This window comes from Elephantulus edwardii, unplaced genomic scaffold (genome assembly GCF_000299155.1).
Source record: "Elephantulus edwardii isolate Elephantulus edwardi_28Jun2011 unplaced genomic scaffold, EleEdw1.0 scaffold00342, whole genome shotgun sequence".
NCBI lineage: Eukaryota > Metazoa > Chordata > Mammalia > Macroscelidea > Macroscelididae > Elephantulus > Elephantulus edwardii.
In genome coordinates, this window is record NW_006400092.1 from 1,449,595 (window position 1) to 1,471,416 (window position 21,822).

The 21,822-nt window shown below is 37.5% G+C and overlaps 1 protein-coding gene across 1 annotated transcript in view; it reads left to right on the top strand.

The window, feature by feature from the left end:
• The window catches only part of A2M (alpha-2-macroglobulin), a 65,386-nt gene that overhangs the window by 6,343 nt on the left and 37,221 nt on the right, over positions 1–21,822 (top strand). Inside the window, exons 5-15 of the mRNA XM_006901761.1 lie at positions 1,218–1,238; positions 1,464–1,632; positions 2,396–2,480; positions 3,708–3,828; positions 4,748–4,862; positions 5,206–5,315; positions 9,742–9,903; positions 11,651–11,878; positions 12,104–12,167; positions 15,631–15,773; positions 16,538–16,687. Coding sequence (XP_006901823.1) covers positions 1,218–1,238; positions 1,464–1,632; positions 2,396–2,480; positions 3,708–3,828; positions 4,748–4,862; positions 5,206–5,315; positions 9,742–9,903; positions 11,651–11,878; positions 12,104–12,167; positions 15,631–15,773; positions 16,538–16,687 — 1,368 coding nt within the window. The remainder of the gene's footprint in view (positions 1–1,217; positions 1,239–1,463; positions 1,633–2,395; positions 2,481–3,707; positions 3,829–4,747; positions 4,863–5,205; positions 5,316–9,741; positions 9,904–11,650; positions 11,879–12,103; positions 12,168–15,630; positions 15,774–16,537; positions 16,688–21,822) is intronic.

Below are 21,822 nucleotides of genomic sequence, written 5' to 3' on the forward strand. Positions count from 1 at the left end.
CCTTGCAACATGTCCGAAATATGTCAGACAAAGCTTCAGACTCCTTGCCTCCAAGGAGCAGCCTGGCTTCACCCTCTCCAAGATGAACTTGTTTGTTTTCCTAGCAATCCATGGTATATTCAATACTCTTCTCCAGCACCAAAGCTCAAAGGCATCAATTCTCCTTCTGTCATCCTTAGTCATTATCCAGCTCTCTGAAGCATATCAAGTAATGCCAAAGACCATGGCCTGTATTAGGTGCACCCCAGTCTCCAGACTGACATCGTTGCTCTTCATTATTTTGGAGAGGTCTCTGACAGCAAACTTTCCCAATGCAATTAGTCTTTTAATTTCCTGGCTGCTGGTACCAAGAGTGTTGACTGTAGAGCCAAGCAAACTAAAGCTATCAACAATCTCAATCTCTTCACCATCTAGCATGATACTGCCAATTGGCCCTATGGTAAGAATCTTTCTTTTCTTGACATTGAGCTTCATTCCAAATTGAAGGCTGCAATCCTTGACCTTCTGCAGCAAGTACTTCAGGTCCTCCTGTGTTATAGCCTTTGAAAATGCTACAGACAGTCAGCTGTGAGTTGGTTCTGACTCAATGGCAGTCAAAGTTGAATATTTATAGTTTAGTTTGTATTTGTCACTCAGTCTATAAAACTGCATAGCAAAGGAATAGTCTTCACTGAATGGTTTAAGCAGTTAAGTAATGTCAGTAAATTCGTGATTTGTAGGAAATTGTGCTGATAACCCAAAAATTATGCCCTTTTGACAAATGGTATCCACCAGCAGCTCTGCCAGTAAAGCTCTTCTCATGCCATTTATGGCCTCAGGAACCCATTGGAAGATCAACTATGAGTTGGTTCCAACTGGTGAGCAGTGGTAGTAGTAGTAATGAATGGCAGTGTGCGTATATGTTGTTGTTATGTTGTTATGTACCGTCTAGTCTCTTGAGACTCATAGCGACCCTAGGTACAATATCCCTAAAAACCTGCTCTGTCCTGTGCCAATCACACCATCTCCAACACACCCACCCCGATGACAAGTAAGTTCTTACCATTATTTATTAATTTCTCATTATGGTTTCATTAAAATTTCTGAGAAACTTAATGTGGAGTCTTTCTATATTTTACTACAGAGAAATTTATTCTATATTAAAGCCATTATGCTTATAAGTCACAGCTGTGAATATCTAGGAACAATTCTAAACTCCTTTATCTTTTGCATTTCAGATTCCACTAATATACTTGCAGGTAAGCAGTATGAACCATTCTATCATTTAAATGAAATCAGTAATTTAAAAAAAAAAAGTCCATACAATGTCCCAGAAACTTCAAACTCTCACCATTCTTCCTTCCCAGCTCCCACTGGTACCCCTTTTGTCTTCTTTGTGAATAACATAGGAATTTTCAGTTTCTTTGGTGTTTTCTCTAATGGTTGTAGGCTGTATTATAAAATTATAATTCATTTATTCAAAGGACCCCAAAGGAAATCGTATTGCACAATGGCAAAACGTCAAGTTAGAGACTGGCCTCAAGCAGTTGTCCTTTCCTCTCTCTTCAGAGCCCTCCCAGGGCTCCTACAAAGTGGTGGCACAGATGAAATCAGGCAGAAGGATAGAGCATCCCTTCACTGTGGAGGAATTCGGTATGGATTATAGAAAGTCAAGCAACAAGTTCTCTTTATACTTCAACTTCTAGGGCCTAGAGTTTTTCCTCATTTTGGGTCATTTCAACTCCCATTGGTGAGAATGCGTTTAAAGGAGAACCAGTCATGTTTCATTCCAACATGAACTGTCTATGTTTTGTGAATCATATAGCTCATTTCTTTTTTGTAAAATTTTCTACTATTAAAAAAATTCTAAAATTAAATGTCCTTGATCTAGTAATGTCTTCTAGAATTCTTTTTTCTATTTTAATGAAAGTTTATAGAGAACTTGGATTTCCATTCATTCGTTGTTGCACATTTTCCACCCTACCCCATCTCCCAGTTCGCTTTTCTCTTTGAATAAAAAATTCTTTCATTGTTGCACAATTTCCTCCCCACCCTGCCCCCAGTCCACTTTGCTGTGCAGCTCTTATTCTGGACTGGTGTCTTACAAATAATACCTAGTCATATATTCCTAACAGCTCTTTCCCTCATCTGTTTCAAAGCAGTGTGCATTATTTAGCCCTTCTTTTCTTAGTTTTCCCCCAACGCCCATGTCAGTTCTGTTTTCCATAATTATTAAGGTTATTATAATCTTACCTAGTTCTTCAACGAGAATCTCCATTAAAGAATAAGTTGGTACACCGAAAAGTAAAGCTACCTTTTCAGATCCTTAAAATATGATTAGGGAATTGTTACCTGATAATGTTAATCCGATCAAGTTCAATATCAATCAACAAAGTCTTTTTTTCTTCATAAACAGTGCTTCCCAAGTTTGAAGTGCAAGTAACAGTGCCAAAGATAATCACTTTCTTGGAAGAAGAAGTGAATGTGTCCGTGTGTGGCCTGTAAGTTGATCAAGTTTTGTTAATCTTTTGGGAGAATTATTTCAAGAGATTCATCAACTGAAATATTTGGGTTGGTTTCTCTTGGAGCAGTGACAGCACATTCTCTTCCCATTTGATCCTGCCAACCTTGAAAACCCAGGTTTCCAGGATCTTATGGTCTTATCTCCAGCAGCCAAGCAGCAACATAAGCAGAAAAAACTGGCAACATGAAGAAGCCAGCCCAGCTTAAGTACCACATCTGTTGGGTACTTACCCACTAGTTGGGCTTCTGCCCTAATACTACCCCTGATCATCAAATGTATCAGCCCATGTTAAGCAAATACTCTTGCAAATAAAGATATTTAAAAACAAACAAAACAAAGCAAAAAAAAAAAAATAACAATAAATTCCACTGCTATGGAGTTGAGTCTGAGCTAGAGTAGTTGTGTAGAACAGAGTAGAACTGTTCCCATAGGATTTTCAAGGCTGTAAATCTTAACAGAAACACACTACTTACATCATTATCCAGCAGAGCCACTGATAGGTTCACAGCACTTATCTTTTGACTAGCAGCTGAGTGCTTTAACCCCTGAGTCACTCAATCTCCTAAACAAAGGTGGAGAAAAACTTTAAAATACTGAAGGAAACAAAAACTTCTGAAAGCACAATAATCACCAAGAACATTTGTGGCACAGTCTCATTAAAAAAAAAAAGAGTAAGCAAAAGAGAGCTCTGATGGCTTAGTGGCAAGAAGCTACACTACAATCCTGAAGGCACAGGGTTCAAATTTACCAGACACTCTGCTGGAGAAGGAGGAGCAAACTTCATATGCTAGTCAGATCTGGCTCAACGGCACAAATAAAAAAAATAAGCAAGTGAAACTATATAAAGGCCGATATGGCTACTCATAGGAAGAGGATGATGCAGGGAAAAGCATTCCCATATTAATAGTTTGTGTTCCTAGATAAAATTGGGGTATTAGTTTCCTCTCTCTGTCAGAATGAGTTACCTACTACTACTAAAATAAAATATTTTTAAAGATGAACAAAAAAGAAATTTAAAAAGACATGTAGTAAGTTTTAGCTGGTTGTCCTGAAAAGTTCTAAAAGAGTTTATTGCACCTTTAACATCATGGGTGCTCTCCACACTGCAGACTAGAGGTAGGTAATACAGAAGGTAATGGGAAACTATAAATGGGTAGGTAAATTAGAATGCTCAAAGTGTACTTTGAAAACGTTTTCACAACAGATACACCTATGGGAAGACTGTCCCTGGACATGCAACTGTGAGCATATGCAGAAAGTATAATGACCTTTCTAACTGCTATGGTGAAGAGTCGGAGGCACTCTGTGAGAAATTCAGTCAGCAGGTATGTGAAAAACTGTATGAGCCAGGGGCTAATGATACAGGAATTGTTGATAAGCAGTGAGTCGCATCGTAGAATTTGAGAAAGAATAATTTGGAAGAGATTTCTCCGGTGTCTATTATGAATTATTTATTTTTTTAAATCATTGACTCAACATAATAGAAATTACTTTTTTCTTATAATTGCCCAGTGTGATTGTTCTTAGTCAGCCATGCACCCAAAATGGTAGATGTTCAGCCACCTCCAGTGGTTGGCACTCAAAAGCTCCTTAGGTGACCACTTCTATATAGTAAAAATAAGAAACGTACAGCTTTTAAACCACAATGGCCTGGAGGATGTCAATTCTGTCTCTTTCTATTAGCAAGAACTTATTATTTGGACCCTTCTGGATGTTAAAATGCTGGAAAATAATCCTTGGATAGGCAGTACTCTACAGGTAGAGGTATACTAGGCAAGAAAAGGAGCCAAGTTTTAGTGAAGAGTTAGCTGATTGTTGCAGTAAGGATTTCTATCTAATTCACTCTAGAGAACTTTCAAGATTGAGGGATGAAAAGAAATAATTATTAGTGTCTAAATATATGTTTTCTGTTCCCTTCATAGAAGATTCCAAGAAAATGTCAAGGAATTCCAGGGCAGAAATGGTTAACAAGCTTGACTACCTACCAAAAGAGTGCTAGTTCACCTCCACTGAGGGATGCCTTGAAAGAAACTAGGCTTGGAAATCTAATCTGAAAAGATCACCCATTGAAAACATTATAGAGCACATAGTTCCATTCTGACACACAAGGGGTCACCATGAGTTGGAGTTAAATTGATGGCAGCTGCTTTTTTGTTCCTTCAATGCCTTTAAAAAAAACAAACCAACTAACGCATATGTATAATATGTGTTTTTGTCTGTGTTTGTTTTGTTTTGACTTCTCAGCTAAATAGCAATGGTTGTTTCTTGCAAAAAGTAAATACCAAGATCTTCCAGATGAAGAGGCAAGGGTATGAAATGGCACTTCAAGTAGAGGCCAAGATCCGAGAAGAAGGAACAGGTTTGTACAGCACATGCTGCTGTTGTTGTGTCCCATCAAGTTGGAACTGATTCATAGCTGACCTTCAGTGGGTTTTCAGAGGCTGTACACTATACAAAAGGAGCTTGCCGATCTTTCTCCTACAGAGCTGCTGGTGGACTCCAACTGTGGGCCTGTGGGTTGGTCGTGCAACTGCTTACCACTAAACCTCTAGAGCTCCATACTACCATGGACAAAAACAAGGAGTATTGTTTTATTACCTTCGCCAAAGTATTACTTGAAAAAGAGAAAGTAGCATAGAAGGCTCAGGGAGATCACCTTTCCCCAAAAACAACTCATTCTTTCTTCCCTTCCTTTTTTTCAGAGGTGGAATTAATTGGACGTGGGACCACTGAAATTACAAGAACTGTAACCAAACTGTCATTTGTAAAAGTGGATGCAAACTTTAGACAAGGGATCCCCTTTTTTGGACAGGTATTTTACAGTTGTGGATCAAACCATGTATTAATAAGTTCACCATTTTCTGCTAAAACCGTACTTGGTTAATGTTAGTTGTGGCTCCTTGGAGGCAAGGATTCTGAGGCTCCATCTAACTTACTTTGGACATGTTGTGAGGAGAGATCGGTCCTTAGAGAGGGACATCATGCTTGGGAGGGTGGAGGGACAGCGCAGGAGAGGAAAGCCCTCTATGAGGTGGATTGATTCAGTGACTGGGATAATCGGGATGGGAGTGTCAGAGACAGTGCGATTGGCACAGGACAGAGCGGAGTTTAGGGCTGTTGTACATAGGGTCGCTATGAGTCGCAGGCGACTCGACGGCACATAACAACAACAACAAGGTATAAAACTACAAAAAAAATGGGTTCTTTTCTGTGTAAATGTGCATATGAAATATGTAAAATTATTCTAAAATACTGTCAAAATGAGAAAGGTTAGTTTCATTTTTACTTTTTGAACAGAGTTCTATATCAGACTCCTCATGCTTCACCAGGCAAACTGAATTTTTATTATATTTTCTCATAAGAATAAGAAAATCTGTGGTTGCCATTTATATCTTCCTTCTAACACTAACTCTCTTAGTTATCTAGTACTGTTGTAACAAAAGTACCACCAGCGAGTAACTTTAACAAACAAAAATTTATTTTCTCACAGCTTATCCCTACTCTCACAGAGGGTATTGTTGTTGTTAGGTGCCATCAAGTCGTAGACAATTCATAGCCACCCTATGAATGAAAGACCTGAGCACTGTTTACAGAGTTTACAGAGGCAAGCCATTTCGGAAGTGGATGCCACTCCTGCGTCCAAGCTTATTTTAATTGGGAAGCTCCACCAAACACTGTCCACCATGGGTAACCATTATCACATTTGGTACATCAGTTTCACACTGTTTAACATCACAGCAACCACAAGTTACCTCTCTGAAGCAAGGCACATGTCAGTGCTATACCACCTAGAAGAATGTTTAACAAAAAACCAATTTGAACCAGGCCTGATTAGATTAAAATCACGCACGCACCGTGGGCTTGATAGCAAAACTTTCTGTCCACCAGGTCAACATAGCTCTCTCTATACTGTAGTTGTTATTGTTATTAGGTGCCATTTAGTCATAGACGGCTCATAGCGACCCTATGAATGAAAGACCTGAGCACTGTTTCTGGAGGCAAGCCATTTCGGAAGTGGATGCCACTCCTACTTCCAAGCTCCACCAAACCCTGTCCACCATGGGTAACCATTATCACATTTGACACAATAGTGTTTAGTATCATAGCTGCCATGAATTGTCTCTCTCAGAGGGTAATTACCTCTCTCACAGAGGGTAGAAATTTGAAATTAGAGAATCAGCTGTGCAAAAGTCACTCTATCTCTTACCACTCTAGAGGAAGGAAAGTCCTCATGTTTTTGCAGCCTCTATGATTCTTTGGTGATCTTTGTGAGATATGGCAACTATCTTCTCTAATCTCTGCTCTCACCTACTGTTTTTATATCTTAAAAAGTGATTATCTTAAGACGCATCCCACCCTGCACTCAGACCAGACATTATGTAAAGAAAATCATTACTGTCAAGTCAGACAGATGGAATAAATCACACAGGAAGAAATTTCCTATCTTTCTTCCTCAGAACATTTGGTGGATTTGAACCACCTACCTTTAGGTTGACAGTGCAACTCTTTATCCACTAAGTCATTAGAACTCTGTAACAAAGAAAATCCATTCCCAAATAGGATTGTAACCATACGACTAGTCATTGGGATTTAAAATACATTTTGGGAGCACACAATTCAATCCATAAGACTAATATTGTGTAAGAATAGTTAAGTAAACCAAACCAATCTGATGATCATGGAATCAACTTTAAATCATGAAGGACAGGTAATTTTAATTTTAAGCATTAAAAACTCTAGTTAGTGTTTCTTTCTAGGATATGTGTAGTATGTTCATTATTTTTATATAATAGCAAGTATTTTTTTTAAAAAAACAAACACAGAGATAAAATACTGCTATTTGAGTTCCTCAAATTTAATAATTACAGATATTCTCATGTGTGTACAAAACATCATCCAAATTTATTTTTTTACTGTAAGATATACAAATAGTTCTGATTTCAGTTTATTGAAATGGCAGTTTAACACACCTCAACATGTAACCACAATGTATCATATTTTTGAGGGAATATTACAATAATTCAACTGTAGAGAATACTAAAAATTGAGGGGCTAGGTTCAACAAGGGAATGTTAGAGCACATTTTACAGTGTTCTGATTGTGGTATGACAGCAAAAGTATTCATTCCCTGAAATTAAAGAACAATTCGTTTTTAATTTATCAGAGGCATACTGTGCTTTTAAAATATTTTACTTATGCTAAGTAACTATTCTTTTTTTGATGATCCTCCAGAAGGTCAGCAGAAAATAGGAAGACCCTTAATGAAATAGACTGAGACAGTGACTACAATTGGCATAAACACAGCAGATATTTTAAGGATAGTAAAGTTGGAGACAGTGAGACTGGCTCGGGATAGGGCGGGCTTCAGAGCTATTGTACATAGGGTTGCTATGGTCATAAGCGACTAAATGGCATATAGCAACAACAAAGGATTGGGCTGAGTTTTATTCTATTATACGAAGGGTTACGACAAATAGAAGCTGGGTTCACAGTACCTACCAAAAACAAACTACTCTATTAATCTTTTAAGACACTCTCCTACCTCAGTAAGAAGAATCAGGATGTTATGTCTGCCCTTGTCATTGTGCATGCAGGGTTGGTTGGCAAATTTGTCCTTTCTTAAGCAACAATAAACACTGAACCAAATCTACCTATGGTGAGTGCTTCCTTGTGTCAAAAGAATCTTTTCGCTTCACAAAAATTTGCCAATTCTTAAAATCTGAACCAAAAACTTCTAAGGTCAACCTTAGTGGTACTTTGGTTTTAAGACTTTCTTTGATATTGAAAGCTTGTTGTTGTTATGTGCTGCCGAGTGACCCTATATACAATACCTCTGCACCCTGCTCTGTCCTGAGCCAACCTTATTGTCCCTTACACACGTACCCCAATTAATCCAATCACTGAGTCACTCTATCTCATTCATGGTCTTCCTTTCTAACTCTTTCCCTCCACCCTCCCAAACATGATGTCTCTCTCCACGGACCAGCCCCACCTTGTAACATACCCAAAGAATGTCAGATGGAGCTTCAGAATCCTTGCCTGGTTTGGATGCCTTCGAGCTTTGGTGCTGGAGAAGAGTATTGAATGTACTATGGACTGCTAGGAAAACAAACAGATTCATCCTGCAAAGGGTTAAACCGAACGTCTCCTTGGAGGCAAGGATTCTGAGGCTCCATCTAACATACTTTGGACACGTTGTAAGGAGAGACAGGTCCTTGGAGAGGGACATTATGCTTGGTAGGGTAGAGGGACAGTGCAGGAGGGGAAGGCCCTCTATGAGGTGGATTGATTCAGTGACTGGGGTAATCAGGATGGGTGTATCGGAGATGGTGTGATTGGCACAGGACAGAGCAGAGTTTAGGGCTTTTGTACATAGGGTCACTATGAGTCGCAAGCGACTCGACGGCACATAACAACAACAGCAGGATGAACCTGTTTGTTCTCCTGGCAGTCCATGGTGTATTCAATACTCTTCTTCAGCACCACAGCTCAAAGGCATCAATTCTCTTTTTTGTCATCCCTAGTCATTGTCCAGCTTTCGGATGCATAGCAAGTAATTGTGAAGACCATGGCCTGGATCATGCGCACCTTAGTCTCCAGACTGACATCATTGAATGTCTCTCTTTAAATTACAGTTTTCACATGGGGAATGCCTCATAAATCCTGTTTTCCAAAAGATTTATAATCTAGGTTAAAAATCAGGTATCACATACAAAACAACTAGAGAAATCTATAAAGCCACATAGTCACTATTGCTTACTTAAACAGTTGATATGTTTCAGAACTAAGAAGTTAATTGTCCGCCACAAAATTACTGTGTTTGAGGCTTAGGTAAATATGCCTGATGAGTTTAAACTTTTTTGTTACTATAATACACAGCTTTTAAAAACACTTTGTCTGGTCACCTTTATCATCCTCATCACTAACTATCCTTTTTATTCTGCTTTATTTTTCTTCTTATAATTAATTAATAGGTGATAGAGAGATAGTAGGTAGCTAATTACTCTGTGTGTAAATATGTTTGTGTTTGTGTTTATGTTCATTGTATAATACTTGTTTAACATCTATGTCTTTCAGTAGGTTTTAAGCTCCATAGTGACAATAACTCTTTTTGCTTTGCAATACCCCCAGTGCCTAGAATTGTGCCTTATTCATAGGAATAAATGTTTGGTAAAATTAATATGACTGATCCCATTTAATATTATCCATACAATTAATACATGGCTTTTACTCTTCAGGTGCGTCTAGTGGATGGGAAAGGTGTTCCCATGCCAAATAAACTTGTCTTCATCCAAGCAAATGAAGCTAACCATAACTCCAATGCCACCACCGATGAGCAGGGCCTGGTGCAGTTTTCCATCAATACCACCAGTGTCATAGGGACTACCCTCTCTGTCAGAGTAAGTTTAGAAAGACTTTATCAATGGCATAAAACAACTTTGGAAAAAAGGTTACAACTTAAAAGTGATGACATTTCTGAATTATTTTTAGGTAAAATGAGAGAAAAACATCATATAAATTGAGAGACAGGCTAAGATCAATGGTTAACGAACTTAATGAGGCAAGATAGGTTAACAGTTAAAAAATGTAGTTTCCAAAATCAAATAAATTGGAGGAAATCCTGGCATTCTCTATGCTTTATTTAATTGTTCTTATTGTTGTTGTTGTTGATATTGAGTACTATAGAGTCAAAACCAACCCATAGCTGACCCTCCAGTGGATTTTCAGAGGCAGTTAATCTCATGGGTGGGTGCAATAACTAAAATATCACAGTATAACCTCATTTTTAATATCAGTAGCATTTAGCTTCAGAAAGAATGAAAACCAAATTACCAAACCCACTGCTATCAAGTGTGTTCTCACAGTGAGGCTGTAAATCCTTACAGGAGGTGGCTTCTCAACTTCCTTATTCAGGGCAGCAGGTGGATTCAAACTGCTGGCCCTTCATTAGCAGTACAATATATCACATCGCACAAGAGCTTCTTTTTAAAAAGAACTCCTACTCCATAAACTCTTGTTCCTACTTTCTTTTCCTCCTGATATTTTCATATTTTCCAGATGGCTATTTATTTCCATACACAACAATATTGATGTAGATACACACATATGGATAGATGAATTCACTTAATAGAAATTGCAATGATGATGATGATGATGAAAATGTCCTGCCTTTTAGGTTTCGTGTTCATATAAAGAAGGACTATAGAATGTATGCTTACTTATTCTGCTTTACATTAATGATAAAATTGAATGACGACTCATTTCTTAAATCAAGAAGCATGCCTTGAACATTTTCTGTGTGCTAAGCACTGTTCTTCTTGATGACCATGTATATAGTGTTATTGAAAGTGTATGAAGAGGAAAAGTGTGTTTTTCTAGCACAATTACTCATTCATGATACCTAAAGTAGGGTAGGGTTACAGATGAGGAAAACAAAAGTCTGAAAAGAGCTAAGAAACAACTTCACCTTGGAAATACCACCCGACTGTGACCCTTTGAGCTTAAAAACCCACAACCACAAGAAGCATTAAACATCTTCAGTCTTCTATGGTCCACAAGATGTAGGCTTTAACTCAGTCACCAAGTTAACTCTTCGAGCCAATGGTATTTACAGAAAGTTTCTCAGACCCCCTGGTGAATATTACATATATCCATAATAGACATCTGAGATAGTCCATAAAAAAAAGAGGAAATACTTTCTGAAGATCAATTCTTCTGTTTCTGAATATTATTTTTTCTCTCCAATGAGATTTCATAGTTTTAGTGCCTCCATCTATGTAGGTAAAGCAACCAAAGAAACTGAGCAAAATAATCAGAGTGAAAGATGCTTCATTTTATGCTCCTCAGAAATAAAACACCAACCCCAAGAGTGCTTGCAGGGTAAAAACACAAACCATGCTTTTATCTTTTTTTTTAAAAAAAAAGACAGATTTATGAGAAAGTTACATCCCCAAAAGGACAGACCTCCCTTCTGGACATGGGGAAGTTGCTGGTATCTTAAATTAATAAAAAATAAGGTGCTTGTCTTTCTCACTTTCTGGAGCAAAAGACTTCCAGCTACTATTATATTGCAGTGTTAAGTTTTGTAGTGATAACTTTGTTTATGATGTATGATCTGCAAATAATACTGCTTTTCTAATTTCTTAGGTCAGCTACAAGACTCATAGTCCCTGCTATGGCTATAATTGGCTGGTAGAAGAAAACATAGACGCTTTCCACACTGCTAATCATGTATTCTCCCTAAGCAAGAACTTTGTTCACCTTGAGCCCATAGCTTATCCTCTACCTTGTGGTGAAACTCAGAAAATCCAGGCACATTATATTTTGAATGGACAACTCTCAAAGGATTTGAAGGAGCTCATCTTCTATTACCTGGTGAGATGGAAGGACTCATATGTAGACAATAGATCTTTGTATGGTAAAGAAGTATGAAGCATTCTAGAGTGGTCATCATTAACTTGTTTATATTCCTCTTGAAAGATTTCTTAGAGCTAATGATTAACATGCAGGGCTCATCGTCAGCACACTGCATAGAGTGGAAAACTTGGGGTAAAGTCACTGTCCAGCAAAGTAAATGTTTTTGTATATCTTTTTATTTAGATCATGGCAAAAGGAGGCATTGTCCGAACTGGAACTCATGCATTACCTATAGAGGATGGAGACAGTGAGTGTTCCCGTGATCTCCATATTACTGTCTACCCAAACACAGTCTTATACTGCAGAAATAGCAGGAATATTTTTAAATAAAGAGATAGAATTTCTATTTAACCTCAATTAAGAAGACGTTGATAAGAGAGGGAGAAAGGAGTAGTGAAATTTCTTTTTCCACCTATTTGCAAATATTTCTTTCTGTTCAGGTTATTTAAATATGTTTAATTTTTTCCCTTAAAATCTATACCTCTTACACATTTTTAAACTATAAATAATTTTAGTCATGGAGAGTCTTCATTTTTTTAACAAAATCAAAGTTATTTAAGAATTGTTTCTAAAAGAATGAAAGGGAAGAGGGAGTAAAATTTAATAGATAAATTAGGTGAAGAGCAAATTAACCACATTAATCAACAATAATTAATGTGTAATTTGTAAACCTTGACTCGAATTTAAAAATTAAATAAACAAAAAATCTTTTTACGAAATAAGTTGGATGAAAGGATAAGCAGTTAGTAAGTGATAATGTTATAAAATAAAATGCATGAATGAAAAAAGAAAATGAAAGGAAGAAAGACAAAAATTAAAAGATACCTCCTTTGTACTATGCTTTGTGTTGGGTCATTCATATTTTTATATCTTATTTTTCTTTTGATGATAGCTATGATTTATGAAGAGTTAAATTGGGTGTTTTCACAATTTAATTGGATGCTATCTGTGAATATGAAACCATGTACACTAGTTTCACCTAGTCAGATATAGTTTAAAAAGTAATTTACTAGAACACTAGCAGTAAACAACATTTTTATTTCTGCTTCACCACACAAAAGTGCCATAGTAGTCTCATGATCCCTTAATGCAACCTCTTAAAAAATTTTGTAGACATCAAAAATTAACTCAAAGGTTATATGAGAAGTTCAGAGGTCAGTGAGGCCAAGACAATGGTGATGGCACAATTCAGAGAAGGATGGTAAAAATGTGGGCACAATTTGAAGGATGTGCTTGATCATTGTCACTCACTTGCACATGTAGCAAAATTGTTGAAATAGTGTGTTTATGTGTGTATTTACCAAAGTAAAAATAAATAACTAAATAACTCCTAAAAAATAATCATTTTAGGAAGAATAGAACTTTTATGTCAAAGAAAGTAAGAGCGAATAGAAGCATAAATAAAAACATACCTTTAAACTTAAGATTGGATTCCACAACTTCAATTTCTATGTTTCCTCTCTAATAGCAGTATGATGTAAACAGTAGTTAAGTGGATGTTACATACCCTCAGATAGCACAAGCTAAAGCATAAAATGGATGAGAAATCAGGATACAATTAATGAGAATTTAAGGCAACAAGAAAAAATTCCATTGGACTTAATTAACTATTACTTAATACCAAATTAACATATGCCTGGAGATCCTAACTAACCTGATTAAAAAAACAGAGAAATTTAACCTAAGATTGAAAATGTTTTATTTACTTATTTCAGACATGAAAGAAGGGAACAACTTATAATTTGAATAAAACAATTTATTCAATTTAAAATAGAAGATGATATTTCCAGCCTCAATTATATTTTTTTTAAAAATATATTTAGTGGAAAAAAAGAGAGTAGTTTGATAAAATTTCATTTAGAATTTTTAGAGGTAGTAATCCAATTACTACTTTTTTTTTAGCAAGCTCTAGTGGCCTAGTTGTTGTTGGTCAGAACTGACCCATAGCAGATTCTCCATCAACTTTTCAGGGGCAGTAAATTGCACAGCAGGAAATTGCCCATCCTTCTCTCACAGAGCAGCTGGCAGATTCAAACCACATGCCTTTGAGGCTGCAGCACAGTGTCTTACCACTAGGTCACCAAAGTTCTCCGGGGAAGAGATCACGTTTGTTCCCAATCTCAAGAAAGGTGCTCTAACAGAATGTGGAAATTACCAAACAATATCGTTAATATCACATGCAAACAAGATCCTACTGAAAATCATAAAAAAATAACAAGAAGAGTACACAGACAAAACTGCAAGACATTCAAGCTGGATTTAGAAGAGGCCATGGAGCCAGGGGTATTTTTGCTAATGTCAGATGGGTCGTACCCGAATGCAAAGAATACCAGAAGAATATCTATTTGTGCTTTATTGACTATACAAAAACATTTTACTATGTTGATCATAATAAATTATGACTAACATTGAGAAGAATGGGAATCCCAGAACACTTAATTGTGCTCATGAAAAAGCTATATCTAGACCAAGAGGCTGCTGTGTGAACAGAGCAAAGGTACACTACATAGTATTAAATTAAGAAAAGGGAGTGTTAAGGTTGTATCCTTTCCCCTTACTTATTTCATCTGTATGCTGAGAAATTGGACTCTAAGAAGAAGAATGTGGCATCAGGATTGGAGGAAGACTCATCAATAACCTTTGTTATGCAGATGACACAACCTTGCTTGAGGAAAGTGAGGAGGCCTGGAAGGGCTTGCTGCAGAAGATCAAACACAGCAGCAACTCATGCATATGGATTGCGTCTCAATGTGAAGAAAACAAAAATCTTCACCACTGGATCAACAGGCAAATCAGGAAAGATGAAAAAAAGATTAAAACTGTCAATAACTTCATCCTACTTAGATTCACATTCAGTACACTTGTCAACAGCAGTCAGGAGATCAGGAGATGTATTGCACTGAGAAAGTCTGTAGTCTGGGACCTCTCCAAATTATTGTAGAGCCATGATGCCAGTTTGAGGATTAAAGTGTGCCTAATTCATGCCATGGTCTAAAAAGACCTAATTATACATCTGAGAGCTGGACAATGATTAAGGATGACAGAAGAACAATTGATGCCATTGAACTGTGGTATTGGAAAAGGGTACTGAATATTTCATGCTGCCAGAGTGCTCCTTGAAGGCAAAGATGATAAATCTTTTCTCATATATTTTGGCATGTTGCTAAGAAAGGATATTCCTTGGAGAGAGTCATCATACTTAGAAAAGTGTGAGGAGAGTGAAGGAGAGGAAGGCTCACAACAAGATGTATTGACACAGTGACAGCAGCAATGAGCTCAAATGTGTCAGAGACTGTGAGGATGACACAGGATAGGACAGTGTTCAAATCTATTGTTCATAGGGTAGTTATGACTCATATAACACCTAACAATAACAACAACAGTGGTCCAGCATGTAAGGAGTTGCACTGACAACCCAAAAATGAGAGGTTTGAATCTGCCAGTTACTTTTCAGGAGAAAAATGGATACTTTCTGTGCAATTTACCACTTCTGAAAATCCACAAGAGTCCACTGAGTCATTTCTTACCTAATGGCAATAGTATGATAATTTTAGTATTATTGATTTTAAGTACTCTTGCATCTGTTAACAGTAATTGTCACCATTCAGACCCAATTTTCAAAATGTCTTTATGCAATAGAGTCATTTCATTGAAGCTCTAGGGAGATTTCCAATCCATGATCACATCTTCTCATCCTCTCTGTCCTCCAGTAAAAGGCCATTTTCCTGTGTCAGTCCCTGTGGAGTCAGACATTGCTCCCATCGCGCGATTGCTCATCTATGCCATTTTACCTGATGGAGAAATGATTGGTGATTCTGTAACATATGAGGTTGAAAATTGTCTGGTCAATAAGGTAGGGGATTTACATCATAAACTTTTCACTACTTAAAACTAAAAATTACTATCAATATCAATTATTATACACATGAAAGCACTGAGATCAAAAGAATTAAATTAGTTCCCCAAAGGAATCCATATAACCTTAGTGCAAGATTTTCATGTATTTGTTGTTGTTGTATCATTGTTGAGTACCATCAAGTCAGAACCAACCCATAGCTGACCCTCCAGTGGATTTTCAGAGATAGTTAATTGCATAGAAGAAGTCTGTCTATCTTTTTTCTGTGGAGCAGCTAGTGGATTTGAACTGCATGCCTTTTGGATTGCAGTGCAGCTTCTTACCTCTAGGCCACCAGAGCTCCATTTTTATGTATAATTGTATTTTATCATATGATCCAACTCAGAATGATTTGTTTCCTCCTTCTATAATGAAATGTTGGAAAATACATAAGCAGGTTTTTAAGACTACTAACAAATCAAAAGAAAAAAATACAGATACATTCAGAAACCTTTCATATGCTACTAAGCATCTCAAATTAATACTTTTTAAGAATAACTATAATGATGGTTGAGAAAATGAACTTGCATTCTGCTTACTCTTTAAATCTAGATAGAAGAAAGGGGGCAAACATCTGAAAACTATTGTGGTGCCAACCACAATGAAGTCAAAGAAAGCCATTATGCATTAAATGTGAGGAACTCTCAGAGGGTTTTAAAAGAGGTGAATACCAAGTTTAAAAAGGAAATGTGTTTTTCTCCTCTTTACACCTAATTCCACAGGTGGATTTGAGCTTCAACCCAGCACAAAGTCTTCCAGCCACACCCACCCACCTGAAAGTCTCAGCTACTCCACAGTCCCTCTGTGCTCTCCGCGCAGTAGACCAAAGTGTACTGCTCCTGAAGCCCGAGGCTGAGCTCTCCACATCCTCGGTGAGTTCTTAGCCTTAGGTATCAGAAAGGACTAGTCTCAGAGCTGGATGGACTACTTATCACCAGATAAAAATACAAACAAACCAGTAGTCATCAAGTCAGTTCTAATTCCATCTGCTTAAAAATAGAACTGTAGACCATATAGTTTTCAAAGTTGTTACCTATCAGAGCAGACTACTGGGTCTTTCTTCTGAGCTACCTCTGAATGGCTTCAAATTACCAACAAGTTTCACCGTCAGGTACTTCATCTGAGAAGGGGGGGGGGAAGACCAAACTATTGCCATCCAGTCTATTCTGCTTCATGCCACTTTCTTAGTGGTAATCTTTATAGAAGCCGATTACCAAACTTTTCTTCCATGGCACCACTGGTCAGGATTTAACCACCAAACATTATTGTTTGTTGTTCTCATGTGTCATTGAGTTGATAGATGAGTGTCTTACATTACCTAAGTATCTCCTGGGTAGGATAAGATTTAATAAGATTACATTTAACTAGAAGTTGATAGTTTTTAACTTTCTTGGTACTTTTCCATTGTTGTTGTTGTTATTGTGTGCGATTGAGTACCTTGCATCTCATAGCAACCCTGTGTACACAATTCTAAGCCCTGCTCTATCTTGAGTCATTGCCTCCACTGAGTCAATCCATCTCATCCAGAATCTTCCTCTCTTTTTCTGTCCCTCCACCCTTCTGAGCATGATGTCCTCCTTCCCCAAGGACTGGTCCCTCCTTGCTACTTGCCCAAAGTATATGCGTTAGAGCTTTAAAATCCATACCTGCAAGGAGCAGCCTGGTTTCACCTTCTCCAGGATAGACTTTTTTTAGCAGTTCATTATGTGTTAAATACTATTCTCCAGCACCACAGCTTAAAAACATCAGTTCTTCCATCATTCTTAGTCATTGTCTAGTTCTCTGATGCATAGTAAGTAATTACAAAGACTATGGCTTAGATTAGGCATACCTTCATCTCCAGACTGACATCGTTCCTCTTCAGTACTCTGGAGAGGTTCTAGACAGCAGATTTTCCCAATGCAATTCATCTTTTGAGTTCCTGACTGCTGGTAACAAGAGTATAGATTGTGGAGCCAAGCAAGCTCTTGCTATTAATAATCTCAATCTCATCTCCATCTACCATGGTGCTGCCAATTAGCCCAGTGGTGAGGATCTTTGTCTTCTTGATGTTGAGCTTCAATCCATACTGAAGGCTGCACTCCTTGACCTTCTGCAATACATGCCTCAGGTCCTCCTCAGTTTCAGCAAGCAAGGTTGTATAGTCTACATAACACAAATTGTTGGTGAGTCTTCCTCCAATACTGATGCCACATTCCTCTTCATAAAGTCCAGTCTCCCAGATGATCTGTTCTGCATATAGAATGAAAAAATATGGAGCTGGGATGTGTCCCTGGTATACAGCTTGCCTGATTTTGAACCATGCAGTGTTTCCTTCTTTTACTCTGACAATTTCCTCCTGGTCCAAATATAGGTTTTGTATAAGATCAAGTGCTTTTTCTGTGAGATATGTATAGTATATGCCTTATATACTAGATATAATGTGTAGTTTTGGAAATTCATTGCCATTAAGGCAGCTCGGAGTCCTAGTGCATCTTATAGAACAGAGTAGAACTGCCCCACAGGTTTTTCAAACTATAAATCTTTACAGAAGCAGATCATATCATTCTACTATGGAATAACTTTTCAAGAAAAGTTAGACTTGAATTGACCTTCTACAGCAAGCTCCTCAGGTCCTGCTCAGTTTCAACAAGCAATATTTTGTCATCCACATAGCACAGGTTGTTGATGAGTTTTCCTCCAATCCTTATGCCACATTCCTCCTCATAAAGTCCAACCTCCTGAATTATGTGTTCCACATATAAATTTAAAAGGTATGGAGAAAGGACACATCCCTGATTCACTGCTTTATTAATTTTGAACATGCAGTGTTTCCTTGCTCTGTTCTGATGACTGCTTCCTTGGCTAAATATAAGTTCTACATGAGCAAAGTTCAGTGTTCTGGAATTTCAATTCTTCTTAATGTTAGTTGTGGCCACAATCTGTTGTGATCCACATGGTCAAATGCCTTTACATAGTCAATAAAACACATTCTTCTGATACACTTCACTTTCAGCCAAGATCCATCTGCCATTGACAATGATGTCTCTATTGCCATGGTTTCTTCTAAACCCAACTTGTACTTATCTTAAGTGTTCTGTCAATGTTCTAGTCATTTTTGGATAATCTTCAGCAGGATTTTGCTTGCATGTGATATTATTGATATCGTTTAATAATTTCCAGACTCTGTTTGATATCTTTTTTGAGAATGGGAATAAATGTCACCCTCTTCAGTTAGCTGGCCAGGTAGCTGTCCTCTAGATTTCTTGGCACTACCTGGTGAGCACATCCAGGGCAGCATCTGTTTGCTGGAATATGTCAGTTGATACTCCATCAATTCCTAGGGCCTTATTTTTTTGCCATTTCCTTCAAAGCCGCTTGAACTTCCTTCTTCATCACCATTGCCTCTTGATTGTATGCTGCTTCATGGAATTCTTCTGTGTCATCCAGTTTCTTTTGGAGGGGGGTCCAGTGACTCTGTGTACTTCTTTCATCTTCTTTTGATGCTTTTGGGGGTATATTCCAGGTTGTGGAGTAGCTGGGTCACATGGAATTTCTATGTTCAGCTTCTTGAGAACAGGCCATATACTGCCTTCCAGAGTGGTTGTAGCATTTTACAATACTACAACAGTATGTAAGAGTTCCTATCTCTCCACATCCTCTCCTACATTTATTATTATTATTTGCTGTCCTATTAAACTTTGCCACTGCTCCTAGAGTGAAATGGTATCTCATTATGGTTTTGATTTTCATCTCTTTTATTGCCAGTGATTTTGAGCATTTGTTTTTTCAATCCATTTGTTTATTATAAACATTTCAGGTTTTTAAAAATTTTATACTAGATTATTTACAAAATTCAAATATTTTGTTTTAGAGAACAAATTCTTTTAATTTCCCTCACCCCCTTCACCCATCAAATTGTACAGCCCCATGATTAATCCTTCTCTCCCCCTGCACATCCTCATCCCTCTGCCTCCACCCTCTCCCACCCTTTTTGGATCCTTATACTCATTCTACAATAATGGTTTTATACAGTTTTTATCCTTTATGCACTCAACGTAATGCTCTCCACTCCCTCCCAAGTTAGGCAATAATTTACAAAATCATTGCTCCTGCATGCTGCATAGTATTCCATTGTGTGAATGTCCCATAATTTCTCAAATCATTTTGTGATTGGACATTTGGGCTGTTTCCATGTTCTTGCAATGGTGAATAATGCTGCTTTGAACATTGGTGTACAAATCTCTATTTGTGCCTCAGTTCTTGTTTTCTCAGGGTATATTCCATGTAGTGGAATGGCTGGGTTTCTTCATGTGTCTGTTACATCAGAATATCTTCTTATGTTAAAGGTCTTTCCATCTGTTTTGTCCATTTTGTAATTGGGTTAAGTCTTTTTCTTATGGAGGCCCTGTAGGATTCTATAAACTTTTCTTCTGAGACCATTGTTCGAAATGGTATTGCCAAATGTTTGTTCCCGGTCTACTGAATTTTCTTTTCACTCTGTTGGAGAAAGTGTTTTAAGTGCACAGGGATTTAATCTTTAGAAAGTTCCTTTCATCAATTTTATCCTCTCCTGGTGTATTTCTGGATATATTTGTCAGCCTTTTTATACCATGATCTAGGCCTTCTAAGTTTGCTTCTACTTTGTCTCTTATGATCTCTATGGTTTTGGGCTTTACCCTTAGATCTCTAATCCACGCTGAGTTTATTTTATAGTATGGTGAGAGGTATGTAAACTGTTTCAGCTTTCTCTATGTAGTAGTCCAGTTTTGCCAGTGCCATTTTTTAAAGAGGTTTTGTTTCTCCTTTTGATAGGTTTGGTTTCCTTGTTGAATATCAGTTTCCATAGATGTTGTTTTGTTGTTGCTGCTGTTGTTCTTATGTGCCATCGAGTCGCTTGCGACTCATAGCGACCCTATGTACAACAGCCCTAAACTCTGCTCTGTCCTGTGCCAATCACACTGTCTCTGACACTCCCATCCCGATTATCCCAGTCACTGAATCAATCCACCTCATAGAGGGCCTTCCCCTTCTGCACTGTCCCTCCACCCTCCCAAGCATGATGTCCTCCAAGGACCGGTCTCTCCTCACAACATGTCCAAAGTATGTTAGACGGAGCCTCAGAATCCTTGCCTCCAAGAACCCACCCAGTTTAGCCCTTTCCAGGACGAATCTGTTTGTTTTCCTAGCAGTCCATGGGATTCTCAATCCTCTTCTCCAGCACCACAGATGGATAGATTAATTTCTGGGTTCTCAATTCAATTCTATTGATCTATGTGCCTGTGATTGTACCAATACCATGCTGTTTTGTTTACTACAGATGTATAATAGGTTTTGAGATTAGGAAGTGCTATGCCTCCACTTCATTTTTGGTTTTCAGAAATGTTTTGCTTATTTGGAATCTCTTACTTCTCCAAATAAACTTGCCAATTACCTTTTCTCTCTCTTCGAAAAATGAACTTGGTATCTGTATAGGGATTGCATTAAAGCTGTAGATTGCTTTTGATAAGATTGTCATTTTACTACATTGAATAGTCCTATACAAGAACAGGGAACATTTTCCCATTTTTTTAATTGTGCCTTTTGTTGTGTCTCACAGAAATGTTTTGTAGTTTTCTTTGTAAATGCCTTTTTTGTCTCTAGCTAGGTTTATTCCGAAGTATCTCAATTTGTGGTTGGCTGTTGTAAACGATAATTGCTTTCATAGTTCCCCACTCTTGAGTTCTCCTTGTTACTGTGGAGTAACCCTAGTGACTTTTGTATGTTGGTCTTATAGCCTGCCACTCTACTAAACTGATCTACTAGCTCGAACAGGTGTTTTTTTCTAATCCTTAGGGTTTTCTGTACATTCTCAATTCATCTGCATATAATGACAATTTCACCATCTCTTTTTCAATCTTTTTATTTATTTATATCTTTTTTCTTTTTCTCTTTTAATTATTCCAATTTTTTATTTCCTTGTCTTAAAAATAAACAAAAGATTGATGGTGATTATTCATTGTTGTTTATGTTATTGGTATGTGCTGTT